General features: G+C 38.6%; 1 protein-coding gene across 2 annotated transcripts in view; it reads left to right on the forward strand.

Moving 5' to 3' along the window:
* SLC2A13 (solute carrier family 2 member 13) overlaps window positions 1–23,167 on the forward strand; it is a 143,907-nt gene that overhangs the window by 96,231 nt on the left and 24,509 nt on the right. For both annotated transcript variants that reach the window (XM_041405408.1, XM_041405409.1), the window contains exons 5-7: window positions 2,351–2,514; window positions 6,567–6,687; window positions 19,181–19,306. In XM_041405408.1, coding sequence (XP_041261342.1) covers window positions 2,351–2,514; window positions 6,567–6,687; window positions 19,181–19,306 — 411 coding nt within the window. The remainder of the gene's footprint in view (window positions 1–2,350; window positions 2,515–6,566; window positions 6,688–19,180; window positions 19,307–23,167) is intronic.

A 23,167-nucleotide genomic window follows, 5' to 3' on the forward strand; every position in this document is an offset into this window, starting at 1 on the left:
CCACAGACATGAAATATGCTGTTTATTTATGGATAAACAGCAAGCTTCTATTTGAAAATATATAACCTGTGAGTGCAATAAGCAACCAGAAGGAATGATGGGGGCAAAAGGTGCATGTTTGTAGGGATTAGGCAGTAGACATTTACATGATTTTATGTGATTCCTTATTCTTCGCTTTTTTTGACTGTATAGACAGTACATTATACACTGCTGCTGACAACTGGCAATTTCTGACTTCCCAGTAGAATTGGATTTTAAGAAGAATTAGATGTGTGGAGTTAAATTTGGCTTCCTGAAACCTTGTCTGGTGGAAGTAAATAGGAGTTTCATAGTAGGTGTCAGCAGCCAACACTTGACATTTGTTATTTTCCTACCCTTATGCAGAAAAAGAAATGTGTGTTGGGAAATCAGAGACTGGGTCATTTTGGTGGGTGAAACAGTGCAGTACTATGTAAGTTTTGACAGGCAGTTAGCAATTTAATTTAGAGTGCCTTAGGATGCGAGGACGCGTTAATGTTTTGAAGTCTGTCCTTCATGAATCTTCCCTCCCTAAGAACCTTGCTGGGGTCTGAAGCGTGCAGCTCTTGGACAGGAGCTGAGCCTGGACAGGTCACTACAGCCTCTGAGAGCGGGCAGAGGCTGAGCCTGGCTCAAAAGCACGGGTGGTACCGGGGCCTCAGTCCCAGCAGGCTCGCTCTGGAGGCCCTGGCTGGTTGTGTAGGCATTGCCTCACGTGCGCTGGGGAAGAGGAGCTGAGCAAGGGGGAATCTCGATGCCCTGTGGGTGAGAGGGTAACATCCAGCATAGTCATGGTCAGTTACAGGTGGTACTGTCTCAAATGGTGGCTCAGCATATTGCCCCATCATGGGCTGTTGATTTGAAGTAAAAAGCAGAATGTGCTTGGAATAGAGGAATGGGAGCTGCTAGTATTCCTGAGGCTAGCACATCTGGGCATTTAGACAACAAGGGGACATAAAGCAAGCAGTTCGTTTGAGGGGAGGCTCCCTGGGGAGTCCCCAGGGGACTGAGTGTTCATTGGCAGCAGCGGGCAGGCAAGGAGACTCCACACGGCTTCTGAGGGTGCTGATTGATCAGGGTTTATTGGGGGTCCCACCCCCAGGAACAGCATGGTTACTGAGGGAGAAGGGGGGAAGGGAGAGGGAGAGCTGGGGGGAGAGAAGGGCCAAGAGGGAATCTGGTCTCCCTGGCACAGCTTAACAGGGAGATTCAAAGTGGGCGCGGAATAAGACTCGGGCCAGTGGGATTACAGATACGTGAGACTTCAGGGGAGGACCACAGGCTAGGAATAAACCGTACATTTTCGAGGGGTGAGACAGAGCATACCATTTAACTAAAATGTAACACCACACTTATTGACCAGAGACAAAAAAAAAGAAGCTTTGACATTCTTGATGGTTTGATGGCTCTTGATGGCTATCTGTGTGATAGCCTGTTGACTGCAAGGTGTTTGAGGGCTTGAGTATTCAGTATTTCAGTCAGCACAAATTAATAGAAGCTGAAAAGTGCTTCTACAACATGAACAAAAGTACTCGTTTCCTTGGGCATTTATTTAGCTCTCCCTGAGAACATGGGCACAAAGTCTGTGTTCATTTGATTGCTGTGAAAAATGGTAGAAGGCTTCCACTCTCCTCCCTTTTCATTTTGCTCAGTTCAATTTTTTATGAGTTATTGTTTGTGTGGAACAATTGATTCCATTTGGAAAGAAGTAGAACATTCTGTCAAATGCTCCTGTTGGGTGCAGATTCACATCCCTGCAGTGTGGTGCTAAGGCATTTCATAGCAATCATTTTTTGGTTAAGTCAAAAGTAATGCCATGGAGAGGGCTTTGTGCATCTCAGTGGCACTGAAATAAGACTGCAAAACCTAAAACCGAGAGGATGCAAGTGTCACTTGCAACATGTTGGATGCCGTAGATTAGTTCTGTACGACCTTTAAGAGGACTGAAAATCTATTTGATTTCGAGCTTCTTTCCCTAGACAGACTGATAAAATCCTAAAAAGAGCAATGGATGAATATGAAAGGCAGATTAATTTAAATAAAAAATGCAAACCCCATTTGTAGCAGAATATGATTGACCATTGAAAATATAAACAGCCAAGAGAAAGACAGTTCATCTCTTGATGTCCTTCAGTCAAAACTTTAGTCAGGTGCAAGTTATGCCTTGGTTATGCCTGATTTCCCAGGGTGATTGTGTGTCAGTCTTCAACTGCATTATGCAAGAGGTCACACTTGATATTTGTTATCATCTTTTTCAAACTGGATCAGAAACTATAACATGAGCCAAATTGAAATAAACAGTGTTCTTATTTGTTTCTCCCTCCCTTCACAGGTACTACAGTGCTACCATTTTGCAGATGTCAGGAGTGGAAGATGACAGGCTTGCAATCTGGCTGGCTGCACTGACAGCATTTATAAACTTTATTTTTACTCTTGTGGGTGTCTGGCTTGTTGAAAGAATGGGTCGCCGGAAACTTACACTTGGTAGCTTAACAGGTGAGTGTTTCATTAGTGTATTATATTTTCCTCATAATTATTACTTAAAGGAAAATAAAATTTCAAGTGCAGTTTTTTTCAAAGTAGTCCTCTTTAAAATTACAGTGTTGATACCATCTCTGAAACCTTACAGGCTTTCAAATCTATTAGTAAAATATCACAGCTAGAGGCTAATTTAAAAGTGACAGCCAGTTATTTTTTCAGGAGACTTTCTCCTTGAAGCCATGTTTTACAATGATTTCATTTAGCCTTTTTTTTTTTCCAGTTTAAGGAATCAAATGCCTGGAACATCACAGATGGTTAGTTTTTAAATCTCATATATAATTTTGGGCTTATTAACTGGAATTCAGAACCATCTGATGAAGGTGTACCAGAGAAAGCATATTGCATAGTCCTTGCAGCACTTTGTAAAAAGTAATGCAGTTCTCTGCATAGTTATCTGAGAGACAGTACAGTAAATACCTTACATACATTAATGTGATTTTAATTCACCTCCAGTATGAGATACACAAGGACAGAACTGTGGTTTTGTACATTTTGTCCAAATACTCCAGCACCATAACTCATCACATAATCTTTTCCTGAAAGCAGAGAAAGGCAGAGCAAGCAGCCTTCCTGTGTTCAGTGTGTCCTGTTAGGATGGTAATTCCCTGCTTGTTCCTGCCTTCTGTGCTTGTTTTTGCTGAAGTGATCTGTGACCAAACTTGCCTCTGGCTGAATGTCTGGAAGTTTCAGATGGTTTCCAAGAAGACGGTTTTGTAAAGAGAAACAGTTCCTGCTCCTCTTGAAATAGTGCTCACAAGTGTTTAGCTATAAAGGTTTAATGTCTTCATATTTTGTTCTGCTGTTGTTGTCAAGGATCCAAATTTCTAGTTAGTGCAGCACAGCAGAGAGGGACACCAGCTGCCATGTCACTGGATGTGCAATTCCCAGCTCTCAGCTGAGTTAATCTACACTTGAGTACTTGAATGTGTTTATATAGGCAGAGCAGCAACAACACAGTGACTCAAAGCATGTTTCTCACATTTTAAAGATATGAAGAAAAATCTCAAATTGCTACTTTTAGTCTGTTCCACATCAGTTGCAATACATCTCCCTTAAATGTCCTTCTGTGCCTCCAGACAGTCTGTTGTCTTGTCCTTCTGTGGTGTGGATATCTCCAGGCCTTGCACTGACGCTTCTGATTCTTGGGTGCTGCCTCTCCTTTAATGCCTATTGAAACAGAGGATTGATTGATTGACTGATTTTCTTATTTAGCCCCAAAAATTTTATAAGTCTGGCCAGCCCCCTTGAAGAGTTTATTGCTTATCTGGACCCAGCTGTATAGCTGTGATAACCAACATGGACTTTTCATATTACCAGAACTCTTTGCTTTTTGGCTCTGCTTAACATATTCAAAGGTTGTACATCTGAAATGTAGATATAAATGTCTCTTACAAAGCATGTTAGTCATGGATCAGAGTAGAATATAGCAATAAGACACAGAATTAACAATGGAGCATAATGCATTTAAAGCGTTATTTGTTAATGATGTTTGGACACAAAGTAATTGTTTAGTAAAAATGGTCTTTTTTTGTGGCTGGTTGCTGGCTGCCTGTCTGCAGCGTCACTTAAGCCAAGCTCTAATGCTTGCTGTGGTTTTATCTTACAGTCCCTCCTTAAGGATAATACAAATAATGACAGTCATGAAATCATACATCATCCCTCTGAACTAGTTAGAATTTTGTCATGCAACATTTGATTTAGGTAGTGGTGGATATGATGTGTTTTCCTTAGCAAGAGGGCTGCGTAATAGAATGATAATTAGTAAATCTACTGATGGATTTGTTTTCCATGTTGAGTTTTCTCTCGGGGTAAGCATATCTTACTGCTCTACTTTGGTTTGCATTTCTAAGGACATTACAATTTACACTGAGTTATTGCTGGCAGCTTCTCTGGTCTTTGGGGAAGCCAGGTATGCCCCAGTCTCCCACTGCATAAAATGAAGACAAAACTGCTGCTTTTGCCTGCTGCTGCAAGGATGTGGGGCTTTGTTTTTTTAATAAAGCCTAATTGATTATATGTTTATTAGATAAAAACCTACAAGTATAATCAGAGAGTAACATTAATACTTTGATTAAAAGCCAATATGCTGTAATTTAATTTTGTAATCTTGTGCAACTTTTCCTGCTTTCTGAAAACATTTGGCAGAGATGTTTTAGATTTCATTATGTCTTTATCATTCTCAAAAGATTAGAAACTTTTGAAAAATGGAACCTTCCAGATGACATTATGAAAAATTATAGTAAATTTCTGAAGAAAAATCCCACTGTTTTAGTTCTCTTTACTGCAATTACTAATTTGTCTCAGTTTCCTGTCCATTTTATATCTTTCTATGTCTTATCTGTATAATTTCTTTATCTTTCTTCTGCTCTTTTTCTTTAGTTAATTTCTTTCTTCAGAGCTGTTAGTTGGAAAACATGCAGGAACTCTAACAAGTATATTATTCATTTTATTTGTGTTTTCTTCTTTCCCTTCAGAAATTGTCAATTTGAAAGGTACTTGGGCATTGTACAATTTATATCTCTTAGCAGTGGGTGTCTCAAATACCTTCAGGATATTTCCTTTTTCTTTTTCCCACCTGAGCTAATGATGTACTGTGATTGTTTGGTTTTGTTCATCAGAGAAAAATGTCCAGAGAATGAAAACATATTAAACTTCCTTTGCTGAATTTACGTATTCAGAACTTTTCCAAAGAAACAAGATATTTACAGAGATACTGGAAGTGAGTGTTAGTGTACTTGGTTGACTTAAAAGACAGAGCATATTTAGAACAAATATAAGTAAGATTATAGACCCTTTCTAAATATACTTGCTGTCTGGTTTATGGTATTTTGAAAGTACAGGACATCTAGTGCAATATGCAGCCTGAAAACTGGGATTATTAGTGTACCTACCAGCCATAGCTAGAAGAGAGCAAAGTATGGAATATCTAATGGTGGGAAGGTGCTTTCTGCACCAATAGTTTGTGACTGAGTTTAAACTCTTAGTTGCCTCAGTTCAGGTCAATGTGTGGTCCAGCCATTCCTGCCTATTGGCTGCTGCACAGGCATATTCACAGATAACATTATAATGTAAATATAAATGTTCAGATGTTATTTTTATCTCTGAGAAAGGTTTTCACATACTTTGGTGTGTTTTTTCACATACTTTTTTCAAATACTTCTGGTATGTTTGCCTGCTAGGAATCTTTTATGCAACACAGATCTCAATGTGTCATCGAGTAGCAAGAGGTAAAGTTATATAAGTCTGAGTTTGAGGCAGTTGCAGTAGTATCATGAAGAGTGAGATTTATCAATTTTCATTAAAATGATGCAGTATATTGTGTTTGTGGCAAATAATACGAGTTATGCTCCAGTAATGGCCTGTTGCACAAAATGTGAATCTTTTTTGTCATCTTCCACTTGTCAATTTGTCCAGCTTGTGCACAAGGTATTTGTTGGGGAAATGGAAGCTAAAAGATGGAAGGGGACTTTTTCCCAGCAGATGTTATGTGTGCTCTTTGAAACAAGATATGTTGCACTTTTTTGATGGTGTTCTTATGAAAAGTCAAATTTCCCAAGTTTTACAAAGGGAAGTAGAGTCAATGAAAAAACTGGTGCTACTTTCTGTTTTACAGAAAAGCCTGCAAGTCTGGGTGTGGGAGTGGAGAAAAGTATGGTGATTTCAAAGCCACTAATAAATTTTACCTTTGCAACATTATTTTCAACACCAGAAATAATAATACCTGTTCATTCAACCAGTCATCAATTCCACAGATTAAAAGAGTCTCAACCAACTAATTTAGTATCTGGACATGAAAGCTGGTGCACTTGACTTTAATATCTAACCTAATTTAGGATGTGGGTGTAGCAAAGGGTATTTTTATAAGGTTCTCATCACAACTCCTTAGGGAATGTTGTATGCATAGTGATGGGGAGCCTTGCTTTTCCCAAGCAGAGTTCAGTTCAATAGAGAACTATTTCATGTGCTCTGGAGAAAAGTGTCACATTGTTCTTTATCTGTATTTTTAGGTACTGCTGTAGCACTCATTATCCTAGCTTCGGGATTTTTGCTATCAGCTCAGGTCTCGCCAAGAATCACACTTAATCCAACAGATCCTTCACATCAAAACTCTACCTGCACAAAATACAGGTGAGATTTCATGGTCATTCATCCAATCTTCTTGAAGATTGTTTCCAATTAACTTTTGCAACCTAGTGTGAGTAATAGACAATTATTCACAAAGCCTAGTACAAGGAACTATACTAGACAGCTAAATTTAAAATCCTAACTTCCCTCTGTAGAGAAAATGAGACTTTTTGATTAAATTCTCTGAGTATTCCTTTGGAATTTCTTGGACTAAGTAAGGTGGTTAAGTGGCAAATTCCACATATGCCTCTTCTAATATATCACACCTGCTACACGTTACAGTGTACACGTCAGGAATATTTTATAAGGAATTTATAATAATGCTTGCTGTTATTCATCTGCTTGTCATGTATAGCAGCTGTAAACTCTTCAAGAAGATGGGTTCCTTGCCTGTTGTTTTCCTGAGCAGGAAGAATTAATGTTCAGATAATTGCATACCAATAAACAATTATAATAAATGTGTGGGCTTTGACCAATTTTCCATATGCAGTCATAGTTTCAAATAACATTAATTCTGGGGTCTAAGAATGTGTCATTTTTTATATTTTGTGGGGTTTATTCGCATGTGAGTGCTCTTATGTTCATTTAGCTGACAGACTAGAAAATTCCCTATTCAGAGAAGACTAGTTCAATGGCTGAAAAAGTCTTCATTATGTTCAAAATCTGTCTTTTGCTAATAGAAATAAATACCAAGAAATGAGAGGTACACTTCTGGATTTGTAGTGATATTGGCTAGAAATAAGGTACATGGCTTTTCTTATGCCAGAGCAATGTCTTAGGTGAAAGATTCTGAGGATCTGAAGATTTATAGAAAACTGGGGAGGGGATGGGAGGTCTTCATTGAGTGTAAACAGTTACAAATAACAACAACACAGGATACTACCAGATATAATGGTTCCTGTATTGAAAGTGTATATTTTTACTTGTTTTCTACTGCAGAGTCAGCTATAATTTGCAATTTTTGAGATGGGCCTGTCTAAAAAATGGGGGCAGTCTGGTTAAAAGAGGTGAAGGGGGAAGATGCTCTCCTTTTGGAACCAGATTATACTAAAGGAAAAATGTGAGAAGGATTTGCCTAGTACTTCAGTTAACTGTTTGGGAAGGATGTCTGGAGAGAGGAGATGCACCCTTTGCAGAACTCATAATTTGTTATTTAATAAAGCTAGAGGTTAATGTAACCTGAAACCGTATAACATTTATGTACAGGAAATATGGAGAGTCCTACTTAAAAAAAAAAAAAAAAGTATTCAACAGAATTTTCATGTTCAAGTTAACTACAGCCAGTCAGGAAGGAAATTTTCATGGCTTTCATGGTGTGCACTTCTGGGCAAAAGCATGAAAAATTAAAGGAGATAGTTCTTGTAAAGGCATTTTACTTCATGAATTATTTGAATACTTGTAATCTGTGGTGATTGCTGTTTCTGCTGTGAAGTGGGCAAAAGCAGATAAGATAAAAATTCAAAGATAAAAATTCAAATTTTGGGAAAAGAGCAATAAAATAATTAAATCTTTTCATTTGACAGTATTTTGAAATAGAAGGAACTCTCTTTGTTTAAAGATCAAAGTGAATGGAGGGGGAAATAATGAGCAACATATCGGAAAGCTTTAGGTGCTTCTATTTTAATCTTATGGTATACTTTAGTAGAGAGACACAAAAGCCAGGAAAGCTGAAAATAATAATTGGATGCATTTGCCCACAAAGCAAAATTAGGCTACAGCATCCAGTATTTAAAAGGTTTGTACAAAAGAAATAGGGATTGATATGCCTAATAATAACTTTCACACTTGTATACCTAAAACTGTAAAAATTTTTATGCCTCGAAACATCACCAAACTGTGATCCAGATGGAGCCAGAGGAAGAATTCCTTCAGCATCATGAATATGAGTATAAATTATTTCTGAAGGGTATGACATACAAGCATATATTTGACTTGGAAAAGTGGCTGTTTAAGATCCAATTGTGCCTGCTTTCTATGCACATTGGCAATAAGCTGAATGAAATATAAAATATTGGTTTTTTCATGAGAAAGTAGATGGTGTTTTTGGCATTCCACTTGAGTTAAAAGAACTTCAGCATAACATGCATGGTCTTGGAAGGAAGAGGAAATGGGCACTGCAAACCAGAGAAGAGCTGAAGGCTGAGCTTTGTGACTCACCTCTCTCTCCCTTTTGGCCTTGGAGGTATTTCCCATGGTAGTTACAAAGTTGAATCAAAAAGATTCCCAAATCTGAGGCTTTGGAATAAAAGTCTACCCTGTATAACATCAATCTTGCATATTTTCTTTGCTGCTTTAAGAATAATGGCTTTTCTTCACAGATACCCACAGTGTAGGGCAGCAAGTGTTGCTGTAGAGACAGTTACAAATAGAATATCCAATCAAAGTAAAAGGAAGTAATGATTGGCAGTGGTCCCTTGCTCCTTAACCCATACTTTAGCTTGCTCTAGTAAAATTGCTGGTGTCTCAGATTGCTTAGCATTGTATCTTGCAAGTCTTCAAGAGGTCTCAGAAAGGTTGGGAGAAGCAAAAGGCAGCAGGACTTCAGAAGATGAACAGATAATGCCATCTCCTGTAACAGCTTTAAGTATGTGCCTGCACAAATGCAGCTTGTTGTTCTCTTCCTCTTATGGGAACACAGTGCTTCTGAGCTGAGGTAAACTTGAAGTCTAAACCTGTTTGCAGCTTGGGCATTTCAGAGTGTGAAATTTCAGAGTTTCCTAAAAATTGTGCTTGTCTGTGTCAAAATGTATTTGTAAGTTATGAAAACATCAGTAGAATTTATTTTGCTGGCAGAAGCTTCACTGGTACTGTGCAGAGTAAAAAATAATAAATAATAAATGCTTTTTATTAGTAAATAGTTAGTAAATCCATTGGGTTAAAGTTTGAGTGTCCATTAAGGAATCCTTAGAGCTACTACAAACAGTCTGTTTGCTTGTTGTTCCTTCAGATCCATATTCCTCTGCACAGACTAATTCCTGCTGCTAGAATAACAATGAAGATAGAAGGATAGCAGATAAAGAGCACAGTCATTGTCCTAATTCAAAAAAGCACATAGGGCTGAGCACTGTGTTCTCAAAAAGCTGTGCAATGCAAATGGAGTTACAAGGCACCTATACATGGTTGCAGAAAACAAACCAGTAAGATATGCTATGCATGAAAAAAAATAAAATAAAGTATTTTCCTTTGGTCTGGAGATGTACAATATTATAGTGGAACAGCCAAAGAATAATTCATTAATCTGTAGAAAAAAAAAAAATTGAATCATGGAAATACCTCAAATTCACCTGGACACTCCAAACACTGTAACTTGTTTTGCCTCCTTTCAGCTGGAATGGGTGTGTATCTCACTGAGGAGAGGCTGCACCATCCATTAATCAAATTTCATTTTCACACTCAGCTGTATAAGGTTGTGTAGATATTTGCAGTGTGACCACCTGTTTTATTTGATCTTAATCTCCTCAGCAGCTGTGATTGTACTTATCATCAAGGCCACAGAAATCTGAAAGGTAAATTTAATACAACACAACACCATTCCAAAATTTGTCACCTTAGAAGTGAAAAGATGAACTATCCATTCCTGTGATTATTCCAACTACCAAAACATTCCCATTTTTACTGGGAACTTGCCTTATTCTTTAAGGAGGCTTAGGTTAGGGCATGTGTATTAGTTACCCTCCGACCTTTTCCCAATCTTTAAAGAATCAATGATGTGACTGTTTGGGACATTGAGCCATTTCTGTAAAATGACTGTGGTCCTGCTGCCCTGTGTTCTTGCTTGGTTTGTCTCTATTCATGTCTTTCTCTGCCCTTTTTGAAACTTGGTGTGCTCTAGAAGACATAATGCAAACCTGTTCTGCTTAAGCAACATTTTTCATGTCAGTTACTATATGAAAATGGTAAATATTGTGTTAAGCTTGGATCAGCCCTCATATCTTAGGGAAATGATACCTGTGCACACAAAGTTTCTCAGAATCCTTCCTGAACAGATTGTCTTCAGACTGATTAAAATAACACAGGCAGTGCCAGCTGTGCTGGGCACACAAGGACTCTGTTGTTCAGTTTTGAACTAGTCACCCCCACGTGGTTCATGATCCTTTGTACAAACACACACTACCAAGATGAAGGCAACAATATTTAGTACTCCAGCATTTAGTAAAATAGCTAATGGACAGAAATATATATTTTCTTCATGAATGTAGCAGAAGTATGTAATTGTGATCAGTCCTGAAAAACTCTGCTAACCTAGTAATTGAAGCTGGTTTTATTGCGTTTAATAGCCTTAGGATGCATACAGTAGGTGTATTAGGTATTGAACTTTATTTTATTGAGAACTCATTGACAATCTGATTTATCAGCAAACTAGGCATTGCTGTTTTTCATAATGGCACTGTATCATGGAACCAGTATTTGTTAAAATATGATTCTCATTTTCTCTTTCTAATGTCAAAGTGCCTGAGCTACTGGTTTTCTGATAACTGAGAATTGCAAGAATAAATATACTAATGTGTTTTGGCCAGAGGTCAGAAAATTATTAACATATAAAGAGATAAACATGTCTGAGAATGTTTTTGCCAGCTCTTATGAAGTATAGTTAAAATTCTAATAGTTTATGTTGCAGAACTGTGAAATGACCTCAACACAGTCTTGAAATTTATTAAGTAAATAATATAGTGATATATTGCTTGGTAATGATTTTCCCTGTGCTGGCATGTTGGTCCTATCGATCAAAACTTGTAATTTAATTTTAAATTATAAAGGATAGGAAGGAATATGTCAGTTCATGTAGTAAGCATCTTTAAAGTGAGTGAAAAAAACCTCTTCTCATCAATTTAAACACAAAGATCTGAAAAGAAACTTACCTGAACTATAATGTCTGAGTGCAATGGAGTTCCTGTAACCATTGTTAAGTTTTCTGAATGCTTTGTCTCAAACTCTGCATTAGTGAGGAAACAAGGTGTTATTCATATAGTAGCCTTTTAACACTTCACATCTCTGCTAGTACTTCTAAGAGTTTGTTGTTTAACAAAACCCAAAACAATGCTTAGGGAATGATTTTTTTAAATGTTACAAAGTGATGGTGTTACACTTTACAAGGTCTGCAGGTTTTAGTCACACAAGAATGATTTTAATCAAGTTTGAATAGGGCTTCTATCTGATCTGCCTGGAAGCTGAAAATATAGTATCTACCTGCAGGGTCTCTTTGGAAAAATAGTTTTGAAAATAAATTATTCTACAGAGACAGCCACTCTGTCCAAAATAAAGGTAGTGTAAGTCAGTTGTTTCTGTTCTTTATTGTCTCTGTTGCTCAGTTCCAAGAATAAATCAAGAAGCTCAGTAATTGGAGGTTCTATAAATTCAGGAAAAAAAGATCATCAAAGTCAAGAAGCAATTGATACCTATAAGCAAGTAGATCAGGACATTTCTCATGTGATGTCAGCATTTCAGCACAGTCTGCTGCCAAGGTGCTTGTAGCAGCAGGGGGATAGCCCTGATGATCTGAGGACCAGGCAGGGTTTGTAGAGTCATTGTCCTCACAGGACTGTGATAGGTGAGGAGAATAAAGCACAAATAGCAAACAGCAAGAGGCTGAGAACAATTCCTGTGAGGCTGTATAAATTATAGTGGAGGAATGGGAGCCTTTGTGAAGAAGGTTTAAGGAGTGTTTGAAGAAAGCTGGTGTATTTATATGTGGCTGGCTTATCAGGAAGGGTAAAGATTCAGGGCTGGTCTGGAGCTTTAGGGAGGACACCGAAGAATCATTTCAGTGGAACAGATGGAGCAGGAGCCTGATTTGAAGATGAGAAAGGGTTGATCATACTTGAACATAACTGTGATTTAGATCTGCTGGAGTATGTGTGTGGTAAATTACAGAACTGCAATTAGCATCCAAGTACTGTGATTAGAAATTATAGCTTTTCCTTATGGACACCACTAAACAGATACATGTGTTACCTAACAGAGTGTTGGTAGAACTCAGCAAATACACTTCTGTTGCTTGGTCTTTTATAACAGCAGGAAAATGCTCTTGAAGTCCAACTGGATTTTTCTCATTCTTTGTTAACTAATTTGTTTCCTATATCCCAGATACAACAGCTGGAAGTGGTATCTGCAGTTAGCACACATTTTAACTGCTGAAAGCGTCCCCTATATTCTTGTCCAGTCATATGTAACCTGAATTTCGTGCTTCACTTCTGGAACACGGGAACCATCAGAAGTATAAAGAAAGGCTTGATTTCATGCCTGAGGTGCAGTGAAGCCTGTGCAAGCAGCACAAGCCCTCAGGTGAAAGCATCAGGCAGTTTTAAACATGGTCCTGGTACCAAACTGAGATGAGTTTGTGGATAAAAATGAAGTAAGCCATTTGTCAAAAAAATCTCCAAGATCCTTAGTTGTATAGCTGTCTGAAAGTATCAAAATCCTAACATGTCAACAGAGCTAATAAGTCTACTGCAGTATTTGTCCAAAAGTCCTCGGCTGGATTTTTTTGTTGTTGAACTCAAGGCCTTGGCTGTTTGGATTCATCAGTTGCCCACGTCCCTTGGTGAGTGCAGCTGAGCAGGCCTGGCCTGAGCAGTGATGCTCAGCTCAGCTGCCTTGGCCATTTTCTTTTACTCAAGACTGGAAGAAGAGACATTGCCTTGTATCTTGTAGATAGAATACAAGAACAGAAGCAAGGAAAGCTTGATCCCAGCTTGTTGTTGTTCTGTAAGGAGATGGAAAGGAGCTACACTGCATGCTAAGGCAGGCAGAGACTGTGTACACAGCCAACCTTGAGGGCAAAGAGTGACCTGAGGGGAGGATGAAAGATCCACCTGGCCTAGGATCATGCTTCCAGGGTGGCAAACAGCAAGATGGAAACAGAAGAAAGCAGCACAAACTGGCATTCCCTCCAGCCTGCAATGATTTGCAGCTTATATCCTCTCTGGGTGGGATATGCTAATCCTCAGTAGGTGCTTCAAGACCCTCCTGTCCCTGCATTGAGACTTTCCTGCCTGAGTCAGTTTTTATTGTTCCTGCAGTTCTGTGAGGAAAACCGTCTTCAGGAATATGAATATGTTCATCATACAGAGAAGGAGCAGTGGGTTAAAAATGCACAACAGTGGAATTTACTCTGTGGACAAGACAGGACATGAGCAAAATGTCCTGCATATAATATCTCAGGTTGGTAGGGACCCATGAGGATCATCAGGTCCAATTTGTATGTAGCAGATTGATCAGATTTTCCCGTAAAAAGCCATCTTCACATACTCAGGCTGATTCTGCAGCATATACTCAGTGTGAATGATAGATCTGAAAGAAGTGGAAAGAGTCTGTCCACAAAAAGGTCTGTATTTGGGAATATTTTTATGCTCTGAGAGGCTGTTCTGCTATTCATGCAGCAGAATATTATGAAATCAGGTGCTGCATTCTGTACAGCTACACAGTCCAGAATCCATCATCAGGTTCAGTTTGAATTTCTGTAGCTGGACAATAGGAACATACTGATACTTTTGTAATTGGATAACAGAATATGGAGAGCAAAGTTGAAAGATCTTTAAAATGTGGCAAAAAATGAAAATTGATGAAATTTTTTGAATTGAGGTTCAGCTTTATAAAGTGAAAATTGTGTGAGAAAAAGAGAAATGGTACTTGCAGAGCAAAGGCACTGGGCAAAGGTCTTTTAGTGAACAATAAGTGGCAAGGTAAAACTTGCAGCTCAAATTACAAGACTTCTGAGAATTTTAGCAGAGTCATTACTTACAAGGTCATTTTGGAAATTGAAGGTGCAAAATGTAATGATGAAACAAACATAAGTATGAAATATTCCAAGCAGGGGGGTAAAAGTAGTTAGGAAGCTTCCATCAGCACCTGGAGAGTCACTTTGGCAGGTCAGAGATTTTATTCAATATTTTTAGAGACTGCATTATAGCCTAGTAAACTGTACTATTAGAAAGAAAGAAAACAGTAATTTTGGTATCAAGAAAAATGTACACAGCTGGTCACTTAGTAATTCATCCATATAATGTAAGATCTCTGTGAGAGAGGATGGCATTGTGGCCTTTGTGATCAACCTCTAACCTCAGGAACAGTTAATTGGACAGGCTGATCCAGACAGAGCGTTCTGGAAGTTGCTGCTGCTCAGGCTGGCAAGAAATTGCTATCAAAGAACCTCAAAATTGGTGCTGTCAGTCTTTGAGAGATCAGTTATTGCTGTGTGGTTGGATGAAGGGGACATGTGGTGAGTGTGTTGGCAGATTCAGTGAGGGATCACAGGGTTGGGGATATCTGCTCTGCTGACAGTCTGTCAGCTCCTCAGTAAACACGCTGTGATGTTTGAGCAGGAACCCAGAAATCCCATTCCATGGCAGCTCCCCATAAACTGAGAGGCCAGGCTACTTTGTTCTGTCGAGTTCATGCCACTGATCTGCAGAGAAGCTGGGCATTTTTGGACTTCTTGTTATTCTGCCTCACAGGCTGCAGCATCTGAAGTCCAGACACTTGCCTTCCCTGGGTTGCCTAGGAGCCCAGCTGGCAAGCAGGGAGTGGAACAGGCTCGGTGTAAAACCTTCCTGCTCTAGTGCTGCCTGGTTTCATCAAAATCAGATCACCTCTCCCAGGTATAATTGTCAGTCTTACAGACCACCAGCCTGCCTGGAAATTTTGAACTGGCTTTTCACAGATGAACTTGTTTTCAAGACACTAGCTCATAAACTTAGCACAAATATAAATGTCTCAGGATAACTAGAGCAAGCATATCCCCTGTTTATGATTGGATGCAAATTTCCTTTCCTACCTAGACATCCGAGAGTACTGTCATAGAGTTTTCAAGGTCATAACTGATCTCTGGTGTGGATTTGAAGAATTACCAATATTTTTAAGGATTCATCCTCTGACATATATTTTTATTTATTTATTTATAGGTGTAGAAGTAGTTTCATGTCAGTAAGTATTACATTGTGCATTTCTTTTCCCAGTATATTCTATATCCTGTACTTTTTATATCACTATGAGCATGTATGTCAGAATATGTGCTCAATTTCAAATTGTTGAGATAGTTTAGCAGATAATAATGGGGCTAGAGGGAAGAAGAGTATAAACCTGAAGCTACTATATATATTATTTCTAGAGTGAACAGCCTCAGCACATGGTGTCTTTGATTATTTTTTAACTCCTTCTTTGAAAAAAAAAATTCCTCACTCATTTCATGGTGCATCTTCTGTTATCATTAGACTTAGTAACTGATAGAGGTTTCTTTATTGTGTTATGAAACAATTTTAATGTATATATGCTGGGGTTTTGGAGGAAAAAACACTGGTCTTCATCTTGGAAAAAGCAATGACCATGTACCTCAGTAAAGACAACATAAAATTTTATATCAGTGATAAGACAGGGCACAGAAAAATGCTAAATGTTCTGAATAGCAACTGGCTGCTCGTAGTCTGCTAGGAGTTAGATTTGAAGTGGCTTTAGGTCTTGTGTGTTAGATTTCTGTGTTTCCTCTGGCATAAATCAGTCTTGTCTCTAAAATCTGAAGTCAGAGTTTGATTGGATGGACTCACTATATAGGATGACAGAAAATCCTAGCCCAGACATAAAGGGTTTATAAAGAGCTGTTATTTAACTGTTCAATCTGAAAGACAAACTTCAGAAAAAACATGGAAAATAGTAATTTTAAGTTATTCAAATTGTTAGGAGTAACTCTGTATAACCTCTGACATTTGGCAGAACATGAAATCCAGCAGCCTTTATTATGCTGAATGCCAGCAGGAAGACCAGTTGGATTTGATGAAGTTAGAGGTCCTTTCCAACCTAAATTATTCTACAATATCCAATAAAGCCAGAGGATCAGCTGAACCAGCAGCTGTGTAGACAAACACTGGAATCAATACTCAAATCTCTCAGGTTTTTTTCTGGATGGGAGTAGGAATAAATAAGATATCTTGTGCTTCCCACTCGACTGGTTGCTGATACCAGCACTACATGGGGTTGTGTGGAGTTATCCAGCAGGATGGAGCAGACAGTGCAAATTCAGCTCTGCTGTTCATCTCTGCATTGATTCTTGTGCAGACACTGAGGGAAACCAGGAGGTGTCCAGTCCCTGTCCAGTCCTCTGCTGGTAACACCATCATGATGACACTAATCACTGTGTCTTTTTAGAAATTCATGTTGCTTACAGGCACTTTGATAACATCATTTCAGTGGAAAATGTTCTATAGTTGAAAATCTTATGTCAAAATCCTGTTTGATCTCATGAGATTCTTTTTAATATAAGAAAATATCTTAATTTTATACATTTTTTTATTATTATTGCATACTTGAATACATTGGTGATTTATAAAAATGTTTTCATTCACTTGCAGTCTTCTGTTCTGTAAACTCTTGGTTACTGCCCATTGATGTACTAATATCAATGTAACAAAATGCAACTAAGTCTCTCTACTGTAATTGTAGTATTGGCCTTTCCTTTGAAAATTGCTTACTGCAGAATTACAATTTTCTCATCATCTTTGCAAGAGAAGAAATGTTTACTACAATTAGGTAAAATGATTGACTTTTACCTGGAAGTTTTGTTTCATCTCCAATGTAAAAATATTTTAAATATTGCTATATCTCAATTAAGATCAGATTTAATGCAGGTTTCCTTATTAAAAAAACCCCCCACTGTTTAGACTGGAATTTGACCAATCAGTTAAGCAGATGAAGGTGTGTTTAAAATAGATTTATATTCTAAATGTAGACAACATAGAAATTCTGCAGTAATTTAATCATTTAGAAAGAACACAATAGCAAAGAGTACACTTTTCTGAAACTTAGGAGAAATACGAAAATCCAAATGAATACATTTTCTTAACACAATGCAAGCCCATTTTTTGCCATCTGCCATATGAGTTTGCCTTATAATTCTTTTAGAAACATTATAATACAAAGAGTTTGAATAACTAGATTTTAAGCATATACTTTCAGACTTTTTATGTCCATATAATCTGCTTTGGTGTTTTGGTTTCTTGAGACTTTGTTATAGTTACTTCTACTTTTTCTCATAATGATTAAGTAGTTTAAGCAAGGTATCCCTTAATTCAAAGTCCTTCTTGTGATAAAGATACACACTCAGAAAATATTATTTTCTTGGTTTTGTTGTTACAGGATGCTAAAGGTACTTTATTATATGCTTCCAGATGTTGCATTTCAAAGTGGAATTTTATTTTCAGATTTCCAGGCTCACTCTGTGTTTTACAGTAGCTAATTCTTTCTAATTTTTACTGCCTAAAGTTATCCCTTAGATATTCAGGGGCTTTACAGGTGAAAACGTGTCTGAATCTAAAATGGCTTCCAAGGAAAATAAATACCTGTGTAGTTTATCCACAGGAGCAATGAGTGAGTGCTTGCAAGGCTTTGTGCCAGCAGCTTTCAGGTAACTTGCACTGCATGGGGAGCTTTGGATGCCATTGTAGCTCACATACCTGCATCCCCATCAGGCAGATTTTAGAGAGGGATTTTGGACTGACTCCTCAGTGAAGTATCTGTAGGGCCCTTGGTGTCTGGTCTGCCAGTAGACAGTGGGGATGTGGTCAGTGCAGCCAAGGGTATCCAGAGAACAGTTTTGCTGTCTAGTCCCTTGAGCAGCTAACAGAATGGCATTGAGGAAACTTTGCCTGAATGTCAGCAACTCCTGCTTGTTGGGACTCCCAAGGAAATCAGAGACATCTGTACAGAGCTGGAAAGTGCATGGGAATAATCTGCAAGAGCACTGCACACTCTGCAGTGACAGGTAAGGGGCAGATGGGATATTTTTGGGCACTAGATGCCTGTATGTGAATTGCCTCCACTGACATAATGACTCCTTCCATCAAATGTAGTGGAAATTCAGGTGCTGAGTTTGCTCATGGAGACATGAGGTATTGTGGTGTCTGACTGACTCACATCCATAGATGCCCACATTCTAGTTTGGTTGTTAGGTATGGTGTATGATAGGACAAAGGGGAATGACTTCAAACTGAAATACAGTGTTTAGATTAGACATTGGGAAGAAATCCTTTTATTGTGGGGATAGTAAGTCACTGAAGCAGTTACCCAGAGAACTTTTGGATGACTCATTTCTGGAACTATTCAAGGCCAGGTTGGATCAGGCTCTGAGCAGCCTGGTCTAGTAAAAGGTGTCCCAGCCCATGGCAGGGGGTGTTGGAACTTGATGATCTTTAAGGTCCCTTCCATCTCAAACCATTCCATGATTCTATGATGGTTCTTTTTCTTCAACTCCAATCTGTCTTCTTTCAATTTAAATTTATTCTGTGACAGCCTGATCAGGTATCACAGGGTAGATGCAGATGGACTACCAAAATGTGTTACAGAAGAGGTTTAAAGCAATATGTGATACTTTTTGGAGAACTTATTGGTCTTGGCTCCAACACTGACAACTTAGCTATGTGCCTTCTAAGATTTAGTAGGAGGTGCTGTTGGTTTTGACATCCACAAATGAATGAAGTGTTGCTTAAGTACTTATTTTTTTCTCTTTCAGTTATTGCAATGGATGTATGTTAGATCCAGACTGTGGTCTCTGCTACAGATTGAATAAATCAAGTGTTGTTGAGTCCTCATGCATTCCTGTTGACAAACACTCTACAATGAAGGCAGCTTGGGGCAGGTATGTCACTTGTCAAGATTTTTTAGCCTTGTGCTCTACAGAGGGTGTATTTTATGCTATTGAGACAATATGCTAACAATGCTAACAATTTTGCTTTTGCAGAAAGTGTTAAGTTCTTAAGGTGTTCAGGAAGAAGAAAATAACTTGGCATCGTCAAAAATGGGTGATTACTTCCTAACAATAAATTAAAGCCTTGACCCTGATGTGTGCAGCCCTTTTGGCATAGTCTGTCACTTAGGAAGCATGGCAAAAGTACACTAGAAGTGAGGAAAATTACCTTTTCTTAATGTTTTTCATTCATTTGAAATGGCACATTCTCTAATTATATACTTAAAGCCCTCTGAAGTAATTTTCTTTTAAAATGCATTAATTAAACCACACTTTTAATATTGGCCTACCAAAGAGACAATTAGCTCAGCTGAACAAACTAAAATTAGCAAAATCTGAAAAGTTCAAATTGTCAAAAGCATGGGGTTTGGCCACAGATTTCTGTGGTTCTGTGCCTGAAGGGGGTGTCATGCCATATGTTGCCCTTGATGTAAAAACGTGTGCATTCATAGGTGCAACTGCAAGATATATCACACCTCTTTCTTAAGCAGCACAAAATTTCCTGTGAAGTCAGAGCAACCTTCAAGTTTTCTGAAGTACTGACTATTCCTAAGGAATAGCTTTGTGAGCTGGAACATTGTCTTGTAGAGGCTTTATGAATATTTAGTAATGAGTAGGGCTTGGATTAGGGTTTAGAATGGTTCAGAGGCACAAGGGAATTATGTAATTACTTCTGAGAAAACCACCTCAGCATAATTCATCTCAGCCACCCACACACCATGAACATACTTAGGGGATAGGCAAAGGTTTGTGTGGTCGTTTGGGCCTCTTTTTTTTTTATTATTTTTTTATTAACTTTCTTACGTATTTCTCAGAATTTAAACCAAACTGTCTCAAAGGCACTGAGTCATATTGGACAGAGGTTGAAAAGCATGAAAATATCTACTAATTGTAGGATCATTAATTTAAAATTACTCTAAAATTGCCCTCAATATGATTTCAGTACCATTAGGCCTAGAAATTAATTACAGGTGGAGAAAAGAGAAGCTTAAATTTTTTGTAATCCTAATTTAAAAGCGCTGTGATCATTTTGGGGTTATTACAGTTAATAAATAACTGTGAAAACTACAAAATCTCATCTGACCTGCTTGTTCTGTGAGTAACTTCAATGTCACATTATGGAATATACCTTGCATATTGCCTGACACCCTGATGTGATCTGCAGCATGTGGACTCTCATATTTGTAAGGTAACAGATGTGTCTTTATATTCCAAGTCAACATTCATTTCCTATATGTTGTAGCTTTAAGTATCTTGTCTGTAATTACCAGACTCATACTACAATGCAGAAAGACATACTTGCAAACAAAAACTTGTTATGAATAGTCGATAGAACTTTATTTTATTAGCCAGTGCTATTGTGTAGCACAGTAAATGTGGTCATAAGCAATTATTTCATATTCATGATTCAGTCTCATGTAGACTCTTTGCTGTAGAGCCTATTAGAGCAAATTAGATAGGGAAGAATAAATATTTCCTTTTCATATTGCAAAATGCACACTTTCCTTGTGCAGGAATTCCATACCATGAGGACCCTGCTTAAAATCCTTCAAAAGGAAATGAAACAATTTTATATATGTTATACTGGTAGTCACCACTGTGAAAGTCCTGCCTAAAGATGGAAAATGAATAAAATATCCACATTTCTTTTTCTAAATATTCATCACCATTTCTAGTGTTTATTTCATTAATCTCTCTCTTGCCTCTCCCTGGTCTGTGTAATCAGGCAGTTTTCAAAAAGCTCATTCTTCAGGCTGTGCAATGTCAGGTGGTGCCTTCTGTGCCTTCCAAGCCCTGTGGAAGAGGGAAGCATTTTGCCTTCTTTTCCTTCTGCTCCCTCTCTTCGCAGATATGAGTATTTCTGCTTACGGGCCCAGGGGAATCCCCACAGAGTTTTGTTTCCAAGGGCTCACATTCACATACCACCCCTCAGCTCCATTTGCTCAAATCCTGGGTCTGCTTTACAGCAAAATCAGTCCCACAAATCCATAGGATTTCCCTGCCAAGGGAAGGTTGCTGCAGGGAAAACAGCACAGTTCCATCCCCAGTTGAGTCTCAGAGCAGCCAGAGGCATCTGTATCTCCCCTGGCAGCATAGGGAGAGCAAGTGCCTGAGACAGACTAACAGCACTGGGGAAGGAAATTGCGGACCTGTCTTTCACAAAGTTACTTTGTCACAAGCTAGACATACAGGGGCTATTACTTTAAAAATATGCATGGCATTATGGTGATCAGAAAGTAGTATAATAATTGGAGAGATGATTTTGTGAGTTTTGGACAGCTGATAGCTGTAATTATCAGCAACCTCTTTTGTAACTCTTGTGTATGCTGATGGCTTCATGCATCCGGTATTAGATGAATGAGTTTAAATGGCTTAAAACCTCCAGGGTTGCGCTTGGCTCATGGAAAATCTATTTTGCCATTAATTTTGCTCAGGAGAGAAGAAATTTGTTTCTGAGCTATTTGTTTGGGACTTGTTGGACCTCAGATGTCTGAGCATTAGCAGAAGCAGCAGCTCTCATGATGTTGATTAAGGAGTTAGAAAAACAGCTTCTCCTGGACTCGGGCTGCCAGTGTCATGCACAGCATTTTACTGCTGCTGTGATCGTATCTTGTTTATGATTTTCCTGCTGGAAAGCTGGGAGCTGCAGCCATCTGAACCCCAGCTGTCCTGACATTTACTCAGGGGCTTATCTACTCCTGATGGTAACCTGCCACCAAGGTGAGAGAAGCACTGACAGAGAAGGCCTTGTCATGTATTTTATAAAGTTCTCTGCAGCCATGCAGACTGACAGAAAACTTCTGTTTGTGTATTTATAGCTTTGCGCTGTTTTCCACTGTTGGTCCCAAGGTACTTCGATAGCACTGGTGTAGTGGGCACTGCTTTGATTGTTACCATAAAATACTGTAATACATTTTATTTCCAAGACATTTCCCCAGTGCCAGCCAGGTGTACTGGATACCACCTCCATTGTTAATTGCATTTATTTCGTTATGGTATGTTCTACATTGAGAAGTTCTGGGGAGGAGAGGGAAGAGAGCAGAGATTTCAGTCTCCTGTGGCTGCCAGCAAGGCTGTTTATGTTGCTGTGGTTGTCATAGAAACCCAGGGAGACAATTAAAGCATCCACATATTTTTCAAGAAGAATATAGCATTTGGGTTCTGTTGAATGTTGGAAACTCAGTGGCTGGCAGTGGCCCTGGGGAGAGAGAGAGACTGCGCAGGAATAAATCTGATCAAGTCCAAGTCAGAGTCAAGCATCATGGGTGATGTGCAAAGGGTGTGCCTGTAAGATCATGCATGTACCACAAGCAGTAGAGATGTATTTTTCATTATTTAATCAGTTACATAAGTGTGACTGGTATTAGAATAACATAGAGAGGAGTGTCTTGCCCAGGGCACCAGCCCAGGCAGGTGCTTTGCTGCCCTTGGTATTTCTGAACCAGTTAACAAAATAGCTGTTGACATGCAAATCTTTCTGCCTCCAGCTCTGCCCAGGGACACATAAAGGATGGTTCTAAGACAGTGAGCAAGAATATTCTTAAATTATTTACTTTGTAGTAAAAGAAGAAGAGCTGTATCTTTTCCTTCAGTGAGGTCTTAACGGTTCTGCATTGGGACTCTGTTTTCCAAGATTTAGAGAAGTTTTGCATGTAGCAGTAGCTCAGAAAGCCTTGCAGTTCAATTCTTCATGAACATTGAATTATGAAATCCCCATGAACTTAATAAAAAGCAAGATCTCACTTGTACAGA

The sequence above is a fragment of the Onychostruthus taczanowskii genome, unplaced genomic scaffold (assembly GCF_017590055.1).
Source record: "Onychostruthus taczanowskii isolate IOZ18803 unplaced genomic scaffold, ASM1759005v1 scaffold23, whole genome shotgun sequence".
In the NCBI taxonomy this organism is placed as follows: Eukaryota; Metazoa; Chordata; class Aves; order Passeriformes; family Passeridae; genus Onychostruthus; species Onychostruthus taczanowskii.